This window comes from Heloderma suspectum, chromosome 1 (assembly GCF_057233095.1).
Source record: "Heloderma suspectum isolate Gila_16-S chromosome 1, 16-S_ref, whole genome shotgun sequence".
Lineage (NCBI taxonomy): Eukaryota > Metazoa > Chordata > Lepidosauria > Squamata > Helodermatidae > Heloderma > Heloderma suspectum.
In genome coordinates, this window is record NC_139458.1 from 122,530,587 (window position 1) to 122,551,973 (window position 21,387).

Below are 21,387 nucleotides of genomic sequence, written 5' to 3' on the forward strand. Positions count from 1 at the left end.
AGATGGGGCTCACATGATTAAATAACGGCTCTTGGGGATTTTCCTGTTGCCTCGGCAGGCGATTCTGTCACAGCCCTGGTTGATCTCTGGAATGGAGAAATGACCAGGGCTGTAGACACAAATCTTTTTCTGCCACTATTGCGTCTGCAAAGAGCCATCCAGCAGAGCTGTTTCCAGTGGTAAGGGGTCTTTTACACACCAGCCCACAAGAGGAGAATTTAAACCTCTCAACAGCCCGCTGTGAACAATTGCTCAGCAGTTTGCAGACAAAATCGCTCGGATCCACTCTGACTTGGATGCTATAGTTGATACAGATCCAGTGGATGTGACTTTGGCCCCTGCTTGTCCAGTGTTGTTGGATACTTTTCAGTTTATACAGCCTGAGGATGTGGGCAGGATCCTGGGAGAGGTGAGAGCCACCACATGTGTTCTAGATCCTTGCCCTTCCTGGCTCATAAAAGCAGCCAGAGGTGGACTGGCCGGGTGGGTAAGGGGAGTGGTTAATGCCTCCCTTGGTCAAGCCAGAGTTCCAGCCTGCCTGAAGGAGGCGGTGGTGAGACCTTTGTTGGAAAAGCCCTCCCTGAACCCCTCCATATTGGATAATTATCAGCCAGTCTCCAATATTCCATTTTTAGGCAAGATATTGGAGTGCGTGGTGGCCTCCCAACTCCAGAGATTCCTGGATGAGACAGATTATCTAGATCCATTTCAAACTGGTTTCAGACCCGGTTATGGACAGAAACAGCTTTGGTCGCCATGGTGGATGATCTACGCCGGGAACTAGACAGGGGGAGTGTCTCCCTGTTGGTTCTGCTGGACCTCTCAGAGGCTTTTGATACCTTCACCCATGGTATCCTTCTGGGCTGCCTCGCTGGGATGGGACTTGGAGGCACTGTTTTACAGTGGCTCCATTCCTTCTTGGAGGGGTGGACCCAGAAGGTGGTGCTAGGGGACTCCTGTTCGACTCCCTGGCCATTGGCCCTGAGCCTGGATGCCCAGGTTTCAGTGGTGGCCAGGAGTACATTTGCACAGTTAAAGCTAGTGTGCCAACTGCACCCATTCCTTGAGATGTCTGACTTGGCCACAGTGACACATGCCTTAGTTACATCCCGTTTGGATTACTGTAATGCACTGTACGTGGGGCTGCCTCCGAAGAGTGTTCGGAAACTTCAGCTGGTTCAAAGAGCTGCTGCCAGACTGTTGACTGGGGCTGGCTACAAGGAGTATACAACTCCTCTGCTAAAATGGTTTCACTGGCTTCCAGTCTGTTTCCGGGCACAATTCACAGTGCTGGTCATGACCTATAAAGCCCTATGCGGCTCGGGTCCAGGTTTTCTGAAAGACCGTATTCTCCCCGATGAGCCTGCTCGTGCCCTGAAATCTTCAGAGGAGGGCCTTCTCGCAGTCCTGCCACTATCACAGGCTCACATAGTGGGAACATGGGACAGGGCCTTCTCGGTGGCTGGCCCAAGGCTCTGGAACTCCCTTCCCAGGGAGGCAAGAGTGTCACCCTCCTTGGTATGTTTCCGCAGGCAGGCAAAAACTTTTTTGTTCCAGCAGGCCTTTGGGGATAGTCTGGACCTGTGAGAATATGATGGATTGGCACTATTGTTCATATTGCTATTGTTTTTAAAATTCTGATATTTTCTACAATTTCAGTATTATTGATGATTTAATTATATTTTAAACTTTTGTATATTTCTATTCATATATTTTAACTGTATCGGTTTTAATGTTGTAAAGCCGCCTTGTGTCCTAGTATTGGGAAAAAGGCAGGATGATGATAATAATAATGTTATTATTAAGCTGCAGTATTAAGTTGCTTAGGAAGAAAGCTCATCAGACACATGTCTAGAGTTATAGGTTTGCTTCTTACTTTCCCTCAGATATGTGGAGTTGTCTTCCCATGACTTATAAGTCTGAGGAATGTCATTCTGCTGATACTTCTCCACTAATGTTTTTAAGAGGAGGGTACCCACTCTGTACTAGTGCATTCAAGAAAAAGTGTGACATGAATCATAGTATCAGCACATTTCATCTGTGCTATATGGTGCATTTGTTCCTCCAGATTTTCTTAAGGCTGGACCCAGAGTGAAATAAGATCCAGGAGAGGCTCCTGGGGGAAGGGGAAAAAAGGGGGGAGCCAATTTTCATCAATTCCTCCTTTTCCCTGCAACGCTCAGTGCCACCTCCCACACTGTTCTGGAGAGCAGCTTTTCAGGAATTAGAGTGGGCTGCAGAGGGAGGGAGGAATTGGCACAAATCATGCCCCTCCCCCCTTTACTCCAGCAGGAACTCTGGATTCAGATTTTAGTATTAAATTGGAAATTACCTTCCTGGTGCAGGAAAAATGAGCAGGATGACTCAAGTTTTGTTCACATCCTTCTAGGTGGAATTTCTAGCTGGAATTTCTAGCAACGTTAAAATACCTGCTGGTACGTGTGAACATTTGTGTATATTTAAGTTTGTATATGTTTCTTTTGCATAGGTCTTTGGTGCTATAGAAAGTGATGATGCAATTGGCTTCCCAGTTGGAGGAAATGGCCCAAACCTAAATGTAAGCAGAAGGAAAAATGCACTGTGACAGTTTCAGTTCTGTTCATGGCTTTTAGAAAGATTAGATTACATGATGAAGCAAAGCCCAGTTATGTGCTATTGTGAACATGTAATTGCCAATTAAATGTAACTGAATCCACAGAACTACTCCAGTTGTCTTTAGATGTGAGAGCAGACTTTTGCTGTTGGGACTCTTTTTGGGTTTCTAGGAAATTACTCTGTAGTATGGTTATGGTAAGGCCATATTTTATTATCTTTTAAAAACCTTGCTAAAACAAACACTTCACTGGAAGTATAGACAGATGCAAATATTGAATCAGAGCAGCAGCAACAAATGCACTAATTTTGGGTACACTAGGGATATTATCAGAAGGGCACTGCAACATCAAAAATGAAATCCAGCTTTGTCCACTTTCTCTAAAATTCTACAGTGGGTGGTACCTCACATCCACTGGCAACTGACACATGTTGTTTTGGGGATCAAGAGGGGCTTCCATAGTGATATCCATTCTGATAATGAACCGGTTTGCACAACAAGCCAGGCTCATCTGGGGTTTGTAGTAGGGTTATCCAAGAGTTGTTTAACCCTCAAATAACCCATGTTGGCTGCGTTTGCATGACATGGCAACCCCCCCAATCAGGGGTTGCATATTCAATTATTTTATTATTTATTAGATTTATTAGCCACCCATCTGGCTGGCTACCTGGCCACTGTAGGTGGCGTACAATACAAATAACAGCACAAAATACAACGAATGTACATAATCAACTGATCAAATAACATTGCTCTAAAAAACCCTAACCCACCCCAAATGCCTGCCTGAACAGCCAGGTTTTCAAAGCCCAGCAGAAGCTCATCAAAGAGGGGGCATGGCGGAGGTCACTAGGGAGAGAATTCCACAAAGTGGGGGCTCTCTACCTAGGCCTCACCAGCCTAGCTGTCCTGGCTGATGGGAGAGACAGAAGGCCTTCCAAGGCTTATCTCATTGAGTGGCATCCCTGGTGTTGCTGGAGGCACTCCTTAAGATTGAATGTACGGTTCTGGCCCAGTCTAAGTGTCACCTGGTATGCGCTACAGCTCATCGTGGGTTAAACAACCCCCAATGAGCCTGGTGTGTTGCGCAAACTGGGTCAGTATCTGTCCTTTCCAGGGAGCAGGGGAGTAAGTGGAATGAAATATTAAAATGGTTCCCTGTCCTCCCTGCGTCAGAGTTCTTTGGCCTGATGGCCTTCCCTTACCCATCCCCATCTGCACTGTAAAGGTTGTTGAAGCATCACAGGGTTCCCTTCACTAATTTGTTCTTACCACTGTACGAGAAAGCCATGTAGATGTAGAGCGTTGGAAGAGAAGAGATGAAGAAATTGTGAAAGGAAATTATTTAAAACTCAATGAGTTGACAAAATATTTTGTTCTGCAGCTTGAATCTACAGTAATGCCATATCTACAGGTTTTGTCTGAGTTCAGAGAAGGTGTAAGGCAAATTGCCAGAGAAAAGAAAGGTACAGTTAAGTTTATATTTATTATAAATAGAAATCTACAGAAATGTGTGATCTTCTTAAATTAATGTTTTATTTGTACTGTAATGCTCCTGCACACACCTCACTGGTTCACTCACTCACTCAAAATGCACATACACATACTTGCACGCTCTCCAGAGATCTTGCAGCCAAAAGCTAGGGAGGTTTCAGAGAGTACAGTCTGCATTTACCTCAGGTTTTACTTTTTGGTTTTACCCTCCAATCCTGAAATCTTTAAGGACTTCAGTAAGATGTGTTTAGAATTACTTTTTGTGATTGTGTATATGTATGTGAATATCTATGTATATATGTTGAGTTGGATTTAGAGTTCCTTTGAGCAGAACTCTGCCTACAGGATGCTCTCGCTGGAGTTCGGGAGAGGTGATTTTCACCTATTCCTCCTTCGCCCCCTTTTCCCCTGAAAGCTGTTCCAGAGCATTGTGGGACCCTCCAGTACAGTATGTGAGCTGCAGGAGGAAGAGGGGGAGTTTGCAAAATCACCAGTGAAAGTCTCCAAAGACCCATCCTATCAGAGAAGGGAAAGAGGGTGGAAGAGTGGCCCCTGTGTGAGCCGCAGTATCAAGGAGCACTCCTCAAGGCTGTGGCTCAGTCAGATTTGCTCTCCTGTCACCTTTCCAACTCACGTTTCACCTTTCCCTCTCATGTTTCACCTCAAGCTGGTAGCTCAGTTGAGAGCCGGCTCCTCAGCTGACCAGACAGATCAGCTGAAGATCAGAGGTTACCCAATTTCATGAAGGCTTCTTGTCCCTCAACTGTCACACCAGCAGCCATTCCAGCAGGCTGTCCTGAGGAAGATCACAGGGAGAGCAGGGCCATTCCACCAGCCGTGCTGAAGACCTCTCTCATGAAAGCTTTTTGTTGTTGTTCAGTCGTTAAGTCGTGTCCGGACTCTTCATGACCCCATGGACCATAGCATGCCAGGCCTTCCTGTTCTCTGCTCTCTCCCGGAGTATGCTGAAATTCATATTCATTGCATCAGTGATGCTATCTAGCCATCTCATCCTCTGCCATCCCCTTCTCCTTTTGCCTTCAATCTTTCCCAGCATCAGGGTCTTTTCCAGGGAGTTTTCTCTTCGCATTAGGTGGCCAAAATATTTGAGCTTCAGCTTCAGTATCTGTCCTTCCAATGATCAGTCAGGGTTGAGTTCCTTTAGGATTGACTGATTTGACTTCCTTGCAGTCCAGGGGACTCGTAAGAGTCTTCTCCAGCACCACAGTTCGAAAGCATCAATTCTTCGGCACTCGGCCTTCCTTATAGTCCAGCTCTCACAGCCATACGTTGCTACTGGGAAAACCATAGCTTTGATTATACAACTCTTTGTCGGCAAGGTGATGTCCCTGCTTCTTACTATGCTGTCTAGGTTTGCCGTAGCTTTCCTCCCAAGGAGCAAGCGTCTTTTAATTTCATGGCTACAGTCACCGTCTGCGGTGATCTTGGAGCCCAAGAAAATAAAATCTGTCACTGCTTCCATTTCTTCCCCTTCTATATGCCAGGAAGTCATGGGGCCAGATGCCATGATCTTAGTTTTTTAATGTTGAGTTTCAAACCAGCTTTTGCACTCTCCACTTTCACCCTCAACAAGAGGCTGTTTAGATCCTTGTCGCTTGCTGCCATTACGGTGGTACATGAAGGCTTCTCCTCTCTCAAATATTACCACCAGTAGCCATTCCAGCAGGCTGTCCTGAGGGTAGAGCCATTCCACCAGCCCTGCTAAAAGAATTATTTTTTCTTCTTCCCTCCCTGTTCCTTTTTCCTTGTGTGTCATGTCTTTTAGATTGCAAGCCTGCGGACAAGGACTGTCTTGTTTAATTGATTATATGTAAGTTGCTCTTGTAGACTTTTGGCTGAGGAGCACTATAAAAGTACTTGAAATAAATAAATCTCCATCATGGTGCACTAGGAAGGAAACCTCCTCGCCCAGCACACTATCATAGGAATGAAAATGCCCCTCAGCTGATCTGCATGGATCAGCAGAGGAGGGGGCAGTCTGGGAAGGGTGTGTGTGTGTGTGAAAATAGTTGGGGTGGTGCATGTCATAAGTGATATCCACTCACTGCTGGCATGCAGCCTTCAGTGTCCATGCCCAGGGCCAATTCGGCCCTTGGCTGAAAAATGCCCCCCCCCCCCCCGCTTTAAAGAGATGTAGGTGGACATTGGCCTTTATTTTATGCTTCCGGGTGTGAATAATTTTAAGCCCTATTCCATGGTGATCCCAGTTAAGAATCTTCTGTATTTTGACAGACAAATACCCATGATATTTGTTCTTTCGAAAAAATATGGAAAATTTCTTCTTATTGCATAGTAAGAACTTTAAGCCTGGGTGTCTGGAGTTATCTTCCCCCAGTTTTACTCAGCTAGAGGCATGTTTCTGAAGAAAGAAAGGAACCAGTGTGTTCCCTTACCACTGGTTGTATTTGTGAGGGGTTTTGAGGGGTTTTGAACATATACTTAGCATATGTGATTCTGTTGCTGTGAAGCATATTTATATGGCTGAGGTGTCATATCAAGACAAAGGGCTCTAAGCCGCATGCATTACTACTTCCCATAAAACTCTGAGCAAAGAGGGTGCAACTTCTTTCTCTTTTTGCTTGTAGGCATTGTGTATAGCCTTATTATTTATATGCAGGAAACTTTTTTCCCCAAGAGAATTAGTTACAACAAAGTGCTCATTTAAACTTTGTTGACCAAGTTCTCTTGCTTTTTGACCAGAAGGGCCTTAATTGTGGGATATTAAAATGCTGTACAAATAAAAGTTCTTTTATCCATTGTACAAGAAAAACAGATACTGGAAACCCTGAGAGCAACATCGGCCATTCTTAGCAGGGAGTTGGTTTACTATTTGAATGTTCTAGTGATAACACACAGTGGAAGAAAAGTACCCAAAGAAAGTTGGATAGTTGTACATTGAAAATAAATTATTACTAATGAAACCTTGCCAGGAAATTTCAGTGGGTTTTTAGCATCTAGCTTAGAGACAAGGAACTGCAAATTATGAGTTTGGTCCTTGAACCCTTTGGTTGCATTAGCTCACTTGAGCAAAAGCAGCTTCCAATAAATGTGCGTTTAGAAATCTCACTTTAGTCACCTCATAAATAGGTTGGCTGCAATTCATCCAACCCATTTATGCACATGCGAAGATAGCATGCAATCTGGGTGTTGTTTTTCAAATTTGTTTTGGTATCTTACCTCTCTCTGCTTTGCAGCACTAATGGCTTTTGAAATTTGCAAAACCCTTGTATCTGGCAGTGCATTTGGAGGGGGGTACTGTGCTGAAACAGATACACCTCCAGTTCCGGCTTTTTCTGTGGATTTGGCACATGCTGTTCTCTGGATTGTTTGCTATTATCACTTGAAAGCTTTGCTAGTGTCCCTCTGAAAATGCACTGTTGTCACACACAAGTCCTGAAGTACTTCAGGAGGACATGACATTAACTCTTCCGAAAATATAATACTGTGGATAATAGTCTCTCCCCCCCCCCAATAATGTTTTTGTATACACATCTCTCATTCTGCTCTGTCTAGAAGGATTTCCCCTCCTGGCTGCTAAAGTTTAATTATTCATAGTTTTAGACGAGTGAATATTTATAACTCAGGAAGGAATCAGTGCAGAGCAACTGCAGAGAATACCAACCTCGCAGAGCATGCCCAGCTTTTCTTCACCTGTTCCTGTCAATACTTTTCAGATTTTTTTTTTAAGGAATTCTGATCTTTTGATTGAATTCATTAGGTTTTATTAAACTACTAAGGATGAAGATACCTAAGTTGGAGGCAAACAAACAGATATTAAATGACTGTATTTTACGTTAGTAGGTCCACTAAATGAATTCCTTCCCATATGGGAGGAAAAAGTGCTGGGTAAGGGCCCAGTTTGTATGAATATCTTATTATGGGTTAATGGACTGCAATCCATCAATGGTGCAATCTTAAACATATCTAATAGCATAGGTTTACTCAGAAGTAAGTCCAATTATACGTATTTACTCAGAGGTATGTCCCACTATGTTCCAAGCGACATTCTTCGTAGTCATTGTGATTAGGATGGCAGCTTTACTGTCTCATTAGAAACAGGAAGGTCTGCTTCCACTTAGGATTAGGCTGCACATGGTATAACTGCACGTGTAGGTTCCTAGGTTTGGTTGCTCACACCTCCGGTTCAGGATCTTGGGTAGCTGGGTTGTGCAAGACCTTTGTGCTGAGAGCTGAGAAAACTGCTGCCAGTCAGAGAAGGTCGCAACACTGGATTACAAGGACTGATCCAGTACAAGGCAGCTCCAGATAGCCTTACCTTCATTTCTTTTCTCAGCTTCTGGCACACTGCAAGTTGTTCACTCATAAGCTCATTCTTTACTTCATACATAGTACAGGTAACAATGAAGTAATTTTTTTAAGCTGGGTATCTTTTTCACATCTCCAGTTGGCTGTGCCTTCTGAGAAGCAAGATAGCAGTCATGATATTCTCTTTTTTAAATAACAGTAAAATTTGGGGAGGCCATTAGGGGCCTTTATTCAAAAGGGAGGCAGCAACCCCTTTGCCCCATGGTATATTAAAAGATGGTCTCCACTGTTCATAAAATGCCTAGCTGACTAATGGAAGGGAGAAATTTCATTGAAATTGATGTTAGCCATTTCAGTTTTTTTCAATGTAATTGCAGTGTTTGAAGTTCTGCAGCTTTGCGATTGTCTTCGAGATGACGTCCTTCCTGAGCATGGAGTTCGATTTGAAGACCATGAAGGTAATTAAGTAGTAAATACAATATGTGTCCTAGGTTTGGTTTAGCTAAGTCAGGATCTCCTGGCTGCGGTCTCGCATTGATAAAATGGAACACTAATGATGTGCCTTAAGGTGTGGTTGTGAAATGAATCAGGCTTGTCAAGTATCTTGGCCACTTAAGGTTGCAGTGGTAAGCACATTTATGTAGAAGTTAGAAAGTTTCAATTGGATCAGTCACATTTTCTTCCAAGTAAATATAGTTTGGATTGGGATGTGAAATAGAAATAACAGCAAATAATGGGTTGGAGCCAATGCTTCCGTCCACCAGTAGAACAGACCCTGTGCTGCAGATTTCGAGAAGCAGAAGGTGGAACAGACCCTGTGCTGCAGATTTTGGGAAGTCCGCTCACAAGACGCTGAATTTAACCCACTAATAGTAGAAACTGTAACACTGATTGTTCCTCAGATTATTCACCTAGTAAAGTTTAACTGGATTCTGTCTTTATTCAGCAGTGTGCTGTTAATTTTGATGGGCAAAAAGCAGACATTTTCAAATTCCACCAAATTGAAATCGATAAGATTTAAGGATGTTTCAACTTAGCTTCCAGCCAGACTTGATGCAAGAGTTACATACACATGCAAACACACCAGTTTATTATTTAAAAATATTCAATGTAAGCTGTTGCCCTAATCAAGGCTCTATTCCCACATAGAGTTATGCATTACCTTTGGGACTCACATGTCCAGGACTGCGTGCAGTGTTGTGGCCCAAGAGATTAATATAGGTTCTTTACATTGCTGCTGCCAGCTCTGAGTCCCATTTCAGAAGAGAGGATTTTGATTAAAATAGCAACTACAAAACTAGGGCACAATCCTTCACATGCAGGCATTGCACCTGTGCAGGGAAGAGAACACAATAAGGCATAACAGAGTTGTGTTTCCCCTCCCCATGTGGTGTGTGTGCAGTTGGAGTGCACAGGCATCATAGATTATGGGAAGCACATGTGTGCCTCCTGTATAGGGTGGCCCGATTAGAGAATTTTAGCAGGTGTAGCTTGCACAACTATAGGTACAGCTATTGAAATTCCCTCTTCTGCACAACTATTAAAGGCGCGAGAGCCCTGTCCTCTTTTGCATCTGGCCACCCTACTCCTATATCCCATCCAGCCATCCTCAGAGTAGGTATTCTCGGAGCCCTCCATGCATGAGTTCCAGTGCAGGAAATAATCACGCCCCTGCAAATGTGATACTATTTTTTATCACCAATTTAATGGAATGCTTTTATTTGATTCATTCATTTATACTGCCTTTTGCCCTGAACAGCTTCAAATTGGCTTATAACAGTAACTACAATTATGTAAACCAGCTTGGATTCCTTGGAGGAAAAAAAAGTGGGCTATAAATATAATACAAATATTTAAATAAAAAATAAAAATGCTAAACAAAAATACAAGATTACAATCTGTCAACTATATATGTAGCAGAGATAATTTCATCACACACACACACACACACACGTAATTTCAAGAAAATGTTTAAAATTGTATATATTAAAAGGAATAAAGTAACCTGCTACTTTACAAAGTATTGCTACTTCGTTGATCATTAAATTATTTTCTTTTAAAACCATTTTGCGGTGTTTTGGACCACTGCTCCTCCATGTCTGTCATGTGATTGAAGCATCAGTAGCTCACAGAAACTAGGTCTTGGAACCCTGGCCTTGTACGGTTTCTTTGGGATAACTATGCTTCCACCAAATGGGTGACTTAGGCTGACAAATCTGTCCTACCATGGCTATACTGCTTTGAATATTATTCGCAACATTGGCACTAAAAATGTACTAGAATGATGATGGTTGGAAGGGCAAGCTGTTCTACCCTTTCTGGCTCAATTTGAGATAATATTCTTACAAGAAACTTGGCTCTGTTCTGGTTATCTTTATTAGCCTTCTCAGGTATGAAAGCTGGATAGCTGCAGCAGAACACCTTCCTTTAAGGAAAAGCAATAGGTCTGAAGCCCAGCCTGCACTACCCAGATTTCCAGTAATAGGATTGTATGAAGTGTTTGGACTGCCCATTTACTACTTTTCTTTATATATAGTATTGGGCTACATGTACAAAAGTAGTGACACATTTCAACATTTAGTCCTTTTTATGCTGTGTTTTCCTCCCCCAGGACTCCCAACTGTGGTCAAGCTAGTGGACAGAGACACCTTGCTAAAAGAAAGAGAAGAAAAGAAAAAGGTTCTACATTTCTCTTCTTTAGCTATATATGTAGTTGCATTTTATTTATTTAGATTAAAATCATTGTCCACTCTCTTAATGTAGCAGTGTCTTCTCACATATATCTTGAGTTTACTACTGTTTCATTAATACACATAAACATTTATACGGCATTATGATTAGCATTGGGACATACATAGACATGAGGAATGTGTTGAGCTGGTGGCTATAATTCCCTCAAAAGTTCCATTCACATAAAATTCCAAAGCCCAGTTGCTCTGGAGATAATTGTGTAGAGCTAATAGCTTAATTTTAGAATCTTGAAGTATAAAACATAGGTGTAGGTGACTTACTAATATAATGCATAGTGATTTAATTTTATATTTTTAAGTAGTAATCATGTTTTTCAAATTTATTTTCATTAGATTGAAGAAGAGAAAAAAAGGAAGAAAGAAGAAGCAGCTAGAAAGAAACAAGAACAGGAGGTAAATAACCAAATAGTTTAAAAGCATACACTTTCAGTGGCTGGTGTAAACAGTTGTGATGTCAGCCAAGGAAGGACATACTATCTTCAGCCCATAATGTCACTTTATTCTTTGTTATATGAGTTGCAAGGAAAGGCCAAATTGACAGAGGGAACTGCGCAGCTCTGCCTTTCTAGGACATTCTCCTAAGTAACAGAGTGCCAACCTTTGTGTTCTTGTCCAATGATGTAATGGTCAAAACAATCCTAAGTAACATCTTTCTAACTAACATAAATGGAACATGAACTGTGCTTGTGATGCTGATGAAAGTGCAGCAGTCTAATCTTAACAGCATCAAAGTCTTAAGACAGCATCATAACTATTATTGTTTGCCATTTTTCTTCTACCCAATCTATGTTATTTCATTCTACCTTAATAAATGACTGAATCCAAACTACTAAAAAAAAATAACCTGAATCTCTGAGGTTAGTGGTGGTGCAAAGTTAGCAAAAGAGTAGAGGCAATAGCCATTATATACCCCTCTATAGTCTTGCCTCTACGTGTGTTAAGCTCATGGCAAAACTACACTGGGAGAACATCCTTGAGAAGTAGAGGGCTTGCATGTACGTCTCCCAAGGAATGTGAATGGGCAGAAAGAAACAGGAAGAATATTGTTTCCAAAGGAGATGTCAGTAAAACAAAGACCCTGGAAATTTTGAAGATGATGTTGTCTTCGGAACCCGCCAGTTTAAAATCCAAAGGCTGCTGTGCTTTTCTGACGCACTTGGATCTTTTAGTCTTAAATATCTGTGGCTGTCTGAACTTTCTGAAGTGTCAGCCTAAATGTACTTTCAGGAAAAGTTTTGGTTTTATCCATAACTAATCAGATTAAGCACTATACGCTCTAGTTGAGCAACTGGAAAATGTTATGGAAATTTTGACTGTATTAATTCCAGAGATATGTTTATTTTATGTTACAGGCAGCAAAACTGGTGAAAATGAAAATCCCACCAGGAGAAATGTTTAAATCAGAACATGACAAGTATTCCAAATTTGATGAGAATGTAAGAATCACTGGGATTTTTCTTACCTATTGTATTTTAAGGATCATGGGGAAACTGCTAGCACAATCTAATAATTATATAATAACAAATAATAATATAAATGGTATAATAATAATAATATTTCAAGCTTACATGCATTACCTAATTGTAATCCTTACAACAACCATTAAGGTAAGTCAGTATATTATTATTCCCCATATTTCAGATGCGAGGACGAAGGCTAAGAAAGAGTGACTTGGTGACAGCCACCTTGTCACTAGGTTCAGACAACATAACCCACAATCAAGGGGTGGGTACAGGTTGTTATTGAAATGTGGGTTATTGTGTTATCTGAATCCAGCCACGCTAATAAACTATTGTTTGTTAACCACAAATCAACCCCGAAAAGAACCCATGATTTGGTGTTGGGTTGTGAACCGCGGGTTGTTCGTGGTTAACAAACCATGGTTAGCATGGTTGGGTTCAGACAACATGATAACTCACGGTTCAGTGACAATCCACACTCAAAGCATACTCAACCCCTGAGTGTGGGTTATTGTGTTGTCAGAACCCAGCCAGTAAGTTCACAACAGAGGCAAGATTTGAACCAGGAAGTTCCTGAGCCATTGCTCAGCCTCATAGCTGCTATGCTATACTAACTCTACATCCCACTATGCATATTTATGCAGCAGTAAACCCCACTGAATACAATGGGATTTACTCCCAAACAACTCTCCAAAGCACTGAAGCCTGTAAATCTTTTGTTCTAGGTCCTTTTCATAATATGTAATATTTGGCACATTGTCCATTTCTCTGAGGATTCTTTGCTATAGTGCGCTATGCACGCAAAGGAAATGATGGGGTAGATGAGCCTGTCATTCCTACTACTCCCACCTGGGAGGGTGGGAATGTTAATTCCCAAAGGGCAGAGTGCTTGTAAATAAAGAGCAGAATCCAGTGTCTATTCGTGTGACAGGACTTTCTCCCCTGCTTCTGTAGCCCCCTGATAATCTGCTCCAGAAGGCCCTCCAACCCCCTGAGGAGACTTTGGGGCATCCTGGGGGTCTGTATGGGGGAAGGGGAATCACCCCCGTCTTGGTTCCACTCTCAGAAGTAGTTCTGTCATTGGAACAACTCACGTAGCTTTCACCTAAAGTGAGAAGTCCAGTCTCAAAGTCTTATCAGTTATTTCCCAGATTGGTGTAGAAATTGCTTTTTCTTTTGTTTTCAGAATCTTTTCAGAGTTGCAAATGTGGTTGATTGGTCTAGAATAGATAAGCAACAGGACTCAGTTTTCTGCTTTTCCAATTGATAATGCCTAATACTGGTGAAAAGAGATAATACAGTTGCATCACTGCAGTACAAGCAAACAAAAACACTGGGATGACATGGTTTTAAAATACTGAATTAATGTTTTCAGGGACTTCCAACCCATGATACAGAAGGCAAAGAACTCAGCAAAGGTCAGATGAAGAAACTAAAGAAACTCTATGAAGCACAAGAAAAACTGTACAAAGAATTTCTGCAAATGGTTCAGAATGGAGTTGCAAACTGAGAACAAAACTTGGACAATACGCTTTTTAAATAAACACATCACCTGGATAACCTTTGTGGGGGTAATGAGTTTTTACCAGCCTTTGACTTTCCACAGTGTGTGAAACTAAAAATAAATGAGCTAAATATATCATCTAGTTTGAAAAATCAATAAAAGTTTTCTTGCTTCAGCAAGATCCATGTAATACTTTTATGTGAGACAAGTCAGAATAACAGAGAATTGCTACCTCTCTAAGGACGTACTGACCTGGTTCGGATAAGCCATTAATGTGGCTTAAATAAACCAGGATGGATTATGGGGTGTGCTGGACAGCTTTTGCATATTCAATCCATGACTGCGGCCTATCATGTCTTCCAAACCCAGCAGGGGGGATTGTGTGAGGGCTAAACAACCCTCACATAACCCAAGCGTTGTTTAACCCTCGCACAACCCATTCCTGCCAGATTTGGATGACACAAGAAGTCACAGTTGTGGCTTGAATATTTAAAATGGGTGCCTATACACACACCGCAGTCTGCCATGGCTTAAATAAGCCATGGTGGGCTGCTCGATTGTGCAAACTGGCCCTCTGTATTGTCAGTCATTCAGGTGGTTTTCTTGTCTATTGTGCAGCCCAATCTTAGGCATGTTTACTCAGAAGTCAGTCCCACTGAGTTCAGTTGGACTTACTGTTTAGTAAGTGTGCTTCAGATTGCTGCCACAGCTTTTGGAAAACCTAGAGGAATTTGTAATGATCAGCATAGCATTCCTTTCCAGGTGTTATAGATTAGTAAAATATGACACCAGATAGAAACTAGGAGATCTAAAGAAGGGCAAGTAACTCATTTTCCTACAGGAAGAACCATAAGTATTACTCCAGAAATTGTATTTTTATTAAATGCATAGGGGCTAGCATATGCATGCATTGATGTTTGTCTATAACTCTTGAATCTGTGTAATGTTCAGTTCTCATTTTGTTATGACCTATGGTCCGTACAGAATAAATTACTACTATATATGCAGTGCACAGAAAGTTTGGTCACACTGAAATCCTAATTATGTAAAATTTAATGGAACAAACTCAACTCTTACGAATTCCCAGATTTTCCAGAGATCTTCTGGCTGGCATCTCTATATAGCATTCATTTGTGTCATGGAAGTTTTATGTTTATCATGGCCATTATTTCTGTTGTCCCTCCATTAAGAGGTGTCTAGCTTCATCTTAAGTTGGCATATGTATATTGTAATACAGCCTCCCCCAATCTGGTGCCCTCCAGATGTTGTTTGACTACAATTCCCAGCAGTTTTGGCCATTGGCCATGCTAGCTGGGGCTGATGGGAGTTGAAGTCCAAAATGTCTGGAGGGCACCAGTTTGGGGAAAACTGTTCTAATGCTTTGTAATAATAACTAAATAAGCAGGAAGTAATATCTTCACTAGCTCTAGGTCAGATTGTTCACATCGTGTCCTTGGAACCTGTGTCAGTCCTGCTCATGTTTCTCTGTCACCCATGAAGCATTCTTATTCTTCACTGTAATTTGCTACAGGCTCTGAAGAAACAGCACGAAGAAGGTTATTCAGCTATACGTTGGTCAAAACAAATATAGGAATTACATGTTCTCTTCCCACCCCTCCCCCCAAATCATGTAATTCACCTAGTCTAGGGGACTGAAAAGGGGGTGATTATTACCATCTAGAATGAATAAACAAAAGGTAGCCTTTTTTTTGGACAGCCTATGATGCTGGTTAAATTATTAGCCACAATAGCCATCTGTAATGAGTAGCTTTCACTGAAAAACACCTTAGGGCACAATCCTATTGACTGTGCCCTCACTGCTCAGAAGCCCCTGATCTCAAGGGCTTCTGAGATTCCTATGCCCTGCCGCCCTCTGATGCCTGTATTTTTGCTAGACAGGCTTTTCAGTCCGTCTAGTGAGGGCGCTTCAGAGAGGGAGGAAAGGATGCTGGAGGAGGCTCAGGTCAATTTGTACTCTGGCCTCCTCCCCTCCCCACCCACCAGAACACCCCCTTTCTTCCTCCAAGGTCACTTTTCTGTCCTTGGAGAAGCAGCCAGCCTACTTCTTTCTACACCACCTACAAATGAGAGAGGTCTGGGGGTTGGATTTCCGTCTCGCCCTTCCAAGGTCAGAGTGCTGTCTCAGACCTTGGAGGGGACAGACCTGGGGATGCTCACCCAGGAACCATAGGATTGCTCTCTTAATTTTATAAAAAAGCCAAATAGCCAAAAATACATAATACTTGTCTGGAGCTATAAGTTTGACACCTTTTGCCCAATTAAAGCTGCAAAGGGCTCAAAGTGACTGGAAACAATCCATAACGTATTTAAAAAATCGGGAGCATAACTGAAAAGGTGCAGCATGCACAGCGCAAAACCTGTAAGTCAGGCATGGGAAAATCTTGTTTTTTAGATTTCAGTTAAGGATAAAATTGTTCATAGAGGCTAAGATGTGGTCTGTCTTTGGCATATTATACACCCAATTTCCCCCCTCTTAGGCTGTTCTCTGAGCAATGGTTGGCCATAACTATTGAGGTAACATTCCCGGAGTACAACAATACACCCGCACACACATTTATCAGCACAGTTCCTTCCAGATACCTGGGTCTTTAACTGGAGTGGTTGGTCCCATCTTGAGGGATTAAACTAGATACTGTTTTTGAAAAAATATTCTATGACCCTAATAAAATGATTAGCCATGATGCCCACTGGTAATGCTCAATAGGAGGAGTCCTTACCATTCTTAAATATTAGATAACCCAATGCTTCTATTAACATTTACTTACTGAACTATAAGCCTAGGAACACACCTGCCTCAATTCACCTTTCCTCTAGAGGCATGCCACAAATGTCATGTCCTTTCTTTACTTGGGCTTTGTTTTTCTTTTTAGGAGCTTATAAGGACCAGCATCTTTCCTGAGAGCTGATCACTAAAAAAGCATGCCTGGGAGGAGGTGGGGAAGGGCACGTACGTGTGTGTGTGTGTGTTGTTTTAAAGCAAGAAAGCTCTGTTCATTTTTCTCTAACAAGGACATTCTGCTGGGCTTGAGCCTCTTGGCAGCATCTAATATAACGTAGTGTGAATGGAGTATCAAATTACTGTTGACAGCAACTGACAATTGCTGCCTCTGCATTCAAAACATGGAGTTTCGTGGAATCCCCTAATGTTAAGTTCTAAAATTCTAATACATGATCATTCTTGCCAGCAGAAATCTGTTCAATGTATTTTACCATCACCTTCCTTTTGTTGTTGCAATCAAGAGATGGAATTGGCAGGAGCGGGCAGGGATCTTTTGAGCAGCCTTCTCTCAACCTGGTGACCTCCAAAATGTATTGGGCTGCAAGTCCTATCATTCCCAGCCAGCATGGCCATTAATTGGAGTTGCAGCCCAACAAATCTGGAGAACACTAGAACAGGGAAGGCTGCTCTAGAATCTGGAAATTTATCTGTATTGATTCAGCATATGAGTTGGCATTTAAAGCTGTATATGCATTCTTATTTTTACAACCCAATGCTTTGAGCAAGATTAATCTCACCTCTAGCAAGGCATGGTTGATGCACCTGATTGGATGGGTCTGCGGAAGCTGTAATCCAGCAAAAATATAAAAAGCCATATTCTGATCTATCACCATCCTGGGGTGACAGGAAGTCTTTGGCAGTAATGCTAAGCTGTGAATGAGCCACTTGAGACTTGTCTACCTTTTTGCATTTTTTGGCTCCTAGAACAGAGAAAGTGCGAAGCGGCACATTTCTCTACTATTTGGCCCTTGTCGAATCGTAGACTGAGGGTCAGTTTATACAGTCAGCATTTAGGGTTAAAACTGGCTGAACTACATCCTTTCAGGATGCAAGGGTGCGTATGTGCATGTATGAATACTCCCTGCATATAGAAAAACTGCCATGTCAGGAAAAAGGTTCAGCCAAGCCTTCTCCCTGATGAGCTATACTGCTTGATCCTAGATACTGTACAAATTGGCCTTGCCCCAAGCAGCTATACAAGTTGCATGAGGTCACTGAGCAACCTCCAGTTCAGTGAAAACCCAATTGCTTATACGGTGTGTTCTGCATGCACCCAAGTTCATAGTTCACGTGTGCATATGCAAGCTGCACGGGAAGCGCTTGCCAGCATAAACTGTGCATCAGAATGCATTCTAAATAGGGCTGACCTTATTAGCAGTTGGTACAGAATGATGCTACTCACATTTTGGGGGTAGACTGCTGGAACCATATTAACACCTGTGCTTGTGCTGTCTGCCTGTTTGCTATTGTGCAAAAGCCCCCTACATGAATGTATCTTCTGCAATAACATTCCCCATATCTGTGAATTTGTCTGTTTTCTCCTCCTGACCTGCTTTGACAGTGTGGGTAAGAGGTTTGTTGTCAAAGTTGAGAGGGAAAGGAACATAACAGGCTGTTGGAGGAACCTGAACTCTTTCATGTAAAGGGAACATGGGGCGGGGGGGCGGTCAGAGGAAGCTAGAGCCCTCCCTAACATTGTCCAGGGGGCTAAACCTCCCTCCTCAAGAAGACTGCTGTTGTTTACAGGCCTAAATAATGACAAGAGCAAGGTGCAACCCCCCCCCTTCTTTTTTTGCTGTGGAGGGAGGAGCAGTTGTTGTTCAGTCGTTAAGTCGTGTCTGACTCTTCGTGACCCCATGGACCATAGCACGCCAGGCCTTCCTGTCCTGCGCTCTCTCCCGGAGTGTGCTCAAGTTCATATTCATTGCATTGGTGATGCTATCTAGCCATCTCATCCTCTGCCGCCCCCTTCTCCTTTTGCCTTCAGTCTTTCCCAGCATCAGGGTCTTTTCCAGGGAGTTTTCTCTTCGCGTTAGGTGGCCAAAATATTGGAGCTTCAGCTTCAGTATCTGTCCTTCCAATGAGCACTCAGGGTTGATTTCCTCTAGGATTGACTGATTTGACCTCCTTGCAATCCAGGGGACTCGTAAGAGTCTTCTCCAGCACCACAGTTCGAAAGCATCAATTCTTCGGCGCTCAGCCTTCCTTATAGTCCAGCTCTCACAGCTATAAGTTGCTACTGGGAAAACCATAGCTTTGATTATACGGACCTTGGTTGGCATGGTGATGTCTCTGCTTCTTATTATGCTGTCTAGGTTTGCCATAGCTTTCCTCCCAAGGAGCAAGCGTCTTTTAATTCCATGGCTACAGTCACCGTCTGGGGTGATCTTGGAGCCCAAGCCAAGAACTAATAACTGCCCACAGAGAGAGAGAAAGACAGGGAGACAGAGTTGAACTTAGAAGAATTAGAAGCTTGCTGTTCAAGGCTCAGGCTCTTCAGTTTCAAGAGCCTGAACCTTGAACAGCAAGCTTCTAATTCTTCTACGATTCTATAACATTCATAAACCCATAACTTGTTTTACGGTTATTTGAGGGTTGTGTAATCCTCAAACCCCTGCTGCCTGGGTTTGCATAACACAACAAGCCATAGCAAGCCAGGTGCATCTGGGTGCCCGGCAGGATACTACAGCCCCATGGTGGGTAAATTAACTCATGTCGGGCTGCTGTGTCATGCGAATCAGGTCATTAGCACTGTTTCCCCAAGGTCTAGATAGTTATCAGTGGCTTTGTGACATCAGCAGCCATAACATCCATCCCTACCCATGTTACAGAACTGTTTGCATGTGTAGGAGTCAAACACCCCCCACCACCACACACACACTCTAAGGGAAGGGCCAAGGACTCCCATGTTTAACTACCAAGGGCCAAGAATGAACACGGGCCACACTGGTGAGCAACAACTTACAAAGCTATTATTCAGACACATTCAGACATGTCAGTGGGCTGCTCACTAGGAAGTAAATAAACTTGTAAATGTCAAGCTCTGCTTACACATTCCATGTGTAGGGAATGCGGTTTAGATCATTTGCGGATGTTTTTGAAATTTACTTTGTGAAATTCATTCATCCCATTACTTTAGGCTAGGGCTGGGCAACATCCAGGGATCAAGGGGGCCACACTGCCCCCCTGGAAGACATCAGGGGCCACACCCCACCCTATTGCCAAATTTGCTGCTGCTGTGGTAACGGCAAAATGCCCCAGCGACTTTGCAAAGAAACAAGACTTGCCTTGTTTGCAAGCAAAATTGCACTCCTGGGAGGCTTCTTTGCAAATTCACTGCTTTTTTTTTTTTTTGGCTGCTGCTGCACCCTTTCTTCAAGAAACTCTTAAATTTAGCCTCACAATTAACCATGCAAAAGTTTGGCTGAGTGATAATATGCCCAGCTGGACTAGGGACTAGACTTGAGACCCCCTATTAAAGGGGAAAGTTCATCCATGGTCTTACTTGTTTGCTTGCTACATTATATGTTCCTCTGCAGCTGGCTCAAAAAGTAAAACTGTCTGGCAACAGGATAGATATAAAATTTCACACCCTTGGGAACTGCACTTTATTTTATTTAAAGCATTTTTACTTTATTCTTCAGCTGAAAAGGCTCCAAGAATGGCTTATAGATCTATCTATATATCTATATCTACTGCTCTCATGCTTACAATCCAAAAGACATGACACAAAATGAAAAGGGATTTTCAGGGAAGAGGAGAAAAACAAACTCAAGCACCAGTTCTTAAAGTCACACTTCATGTAATGACCAGCTAGGATGGAAACAGTTCATGTAGGCTGATGGAATGGCAGTTAAAAGAGAGTCAAAAGTAGCTAGTCTTTCTGCAGAACCAGTGGGCCCTGCTTCCCTTCTCTCCCTCAGTTCTGCAACTTTATTTTGGCAGCTGCAATCTATGCTGACCTATTTGTGAGGAAGCTCTGTTCAGTCAGTGTTACTTCTAAGTATGCATAAATAGGACTGGGTGGCACATAGTATTAGGTATTTATTATTCTGGTAGTATAAAAGTATAATTAGGACTTACAAAGCTATTACATTTATTTATACATTTATGCATAAAGACCTACAGCAAAAGCCTAAACCAAAGTTCCACTCTTAAAAATCAGGTCCTTTCTGGAAAAATCAGGAAATTCAATTGACTGATTCTGATACAACTTTTTCCTTCCAAAGGCTTCCATGGGAATAATTTTGAAAGCACTTCTATAAAGGCAACAGGGAGCAGGTCTAAAAACAGCAGTGGGCAAAGCATAGTGAGAGTGTAACACATGGCTGCTTACACACTAAAAATATCCCCAATTTTACCACTGCCTCTTTCTCTAAAAGCAGAAGTGCCCTCGTTAGTCTGTTAAATCCATCATCCTTCATATGCGTCCCCTCCTTCCATAGACAGAGATTCAGAATAGAGAAAAGAGTTATTTACATAAAACATAATTAACTGAAGGA

The 21,387-nt window shown here is 42.4% G+C and overlaps 1 protein-coding gene across 2 annotated transcripts in view; it reads left to right on the top strand.

Annotated features, from left to right (window-relative positions):
- The window catches only part of CARS1 (cysteinyl-tRNA synthetase 1), a 61,221-nt gene extending 44,438 nt beyond the window's left edge, over positions 1-16,783 (top strand). For both annotated transcript variants that reach the window (XM_084855526.1, XM_084855533.1), the window contains 7 exons: positions 2,489-2,557; positions 3,975-4,056; positions 8,749-8,829; positions 10,983-11,050; positions 11,455-11,514; positions 12,474-12,557; positions 13,957-16,783. In XM_084855526.1, the coding sequence (XP_084711652.1) occupies positions 2,489-2,557; positions 3,975-4,056; positions 8,749-8,829; positions 10,983-11,050; positions 11,455-11,514; positions 12,474-12,557; positions 13,957-14,091 (579 nt within the window). In that variant the 3' untranslated portion in view covers positions 14,092-16,783. The remainder of the gene's footprint in view (positions 1-2,488; positions 2,558-3,974; positions 4,057-8,748; positions 8,830-10,982; positions 11,051-11,454; positions 11,515-12,473; positions 12,558-13,956) is intronic.
- The last annotated feature ends 4,604 nt before the right edge of the window (positions 16,784-21,387 follow it).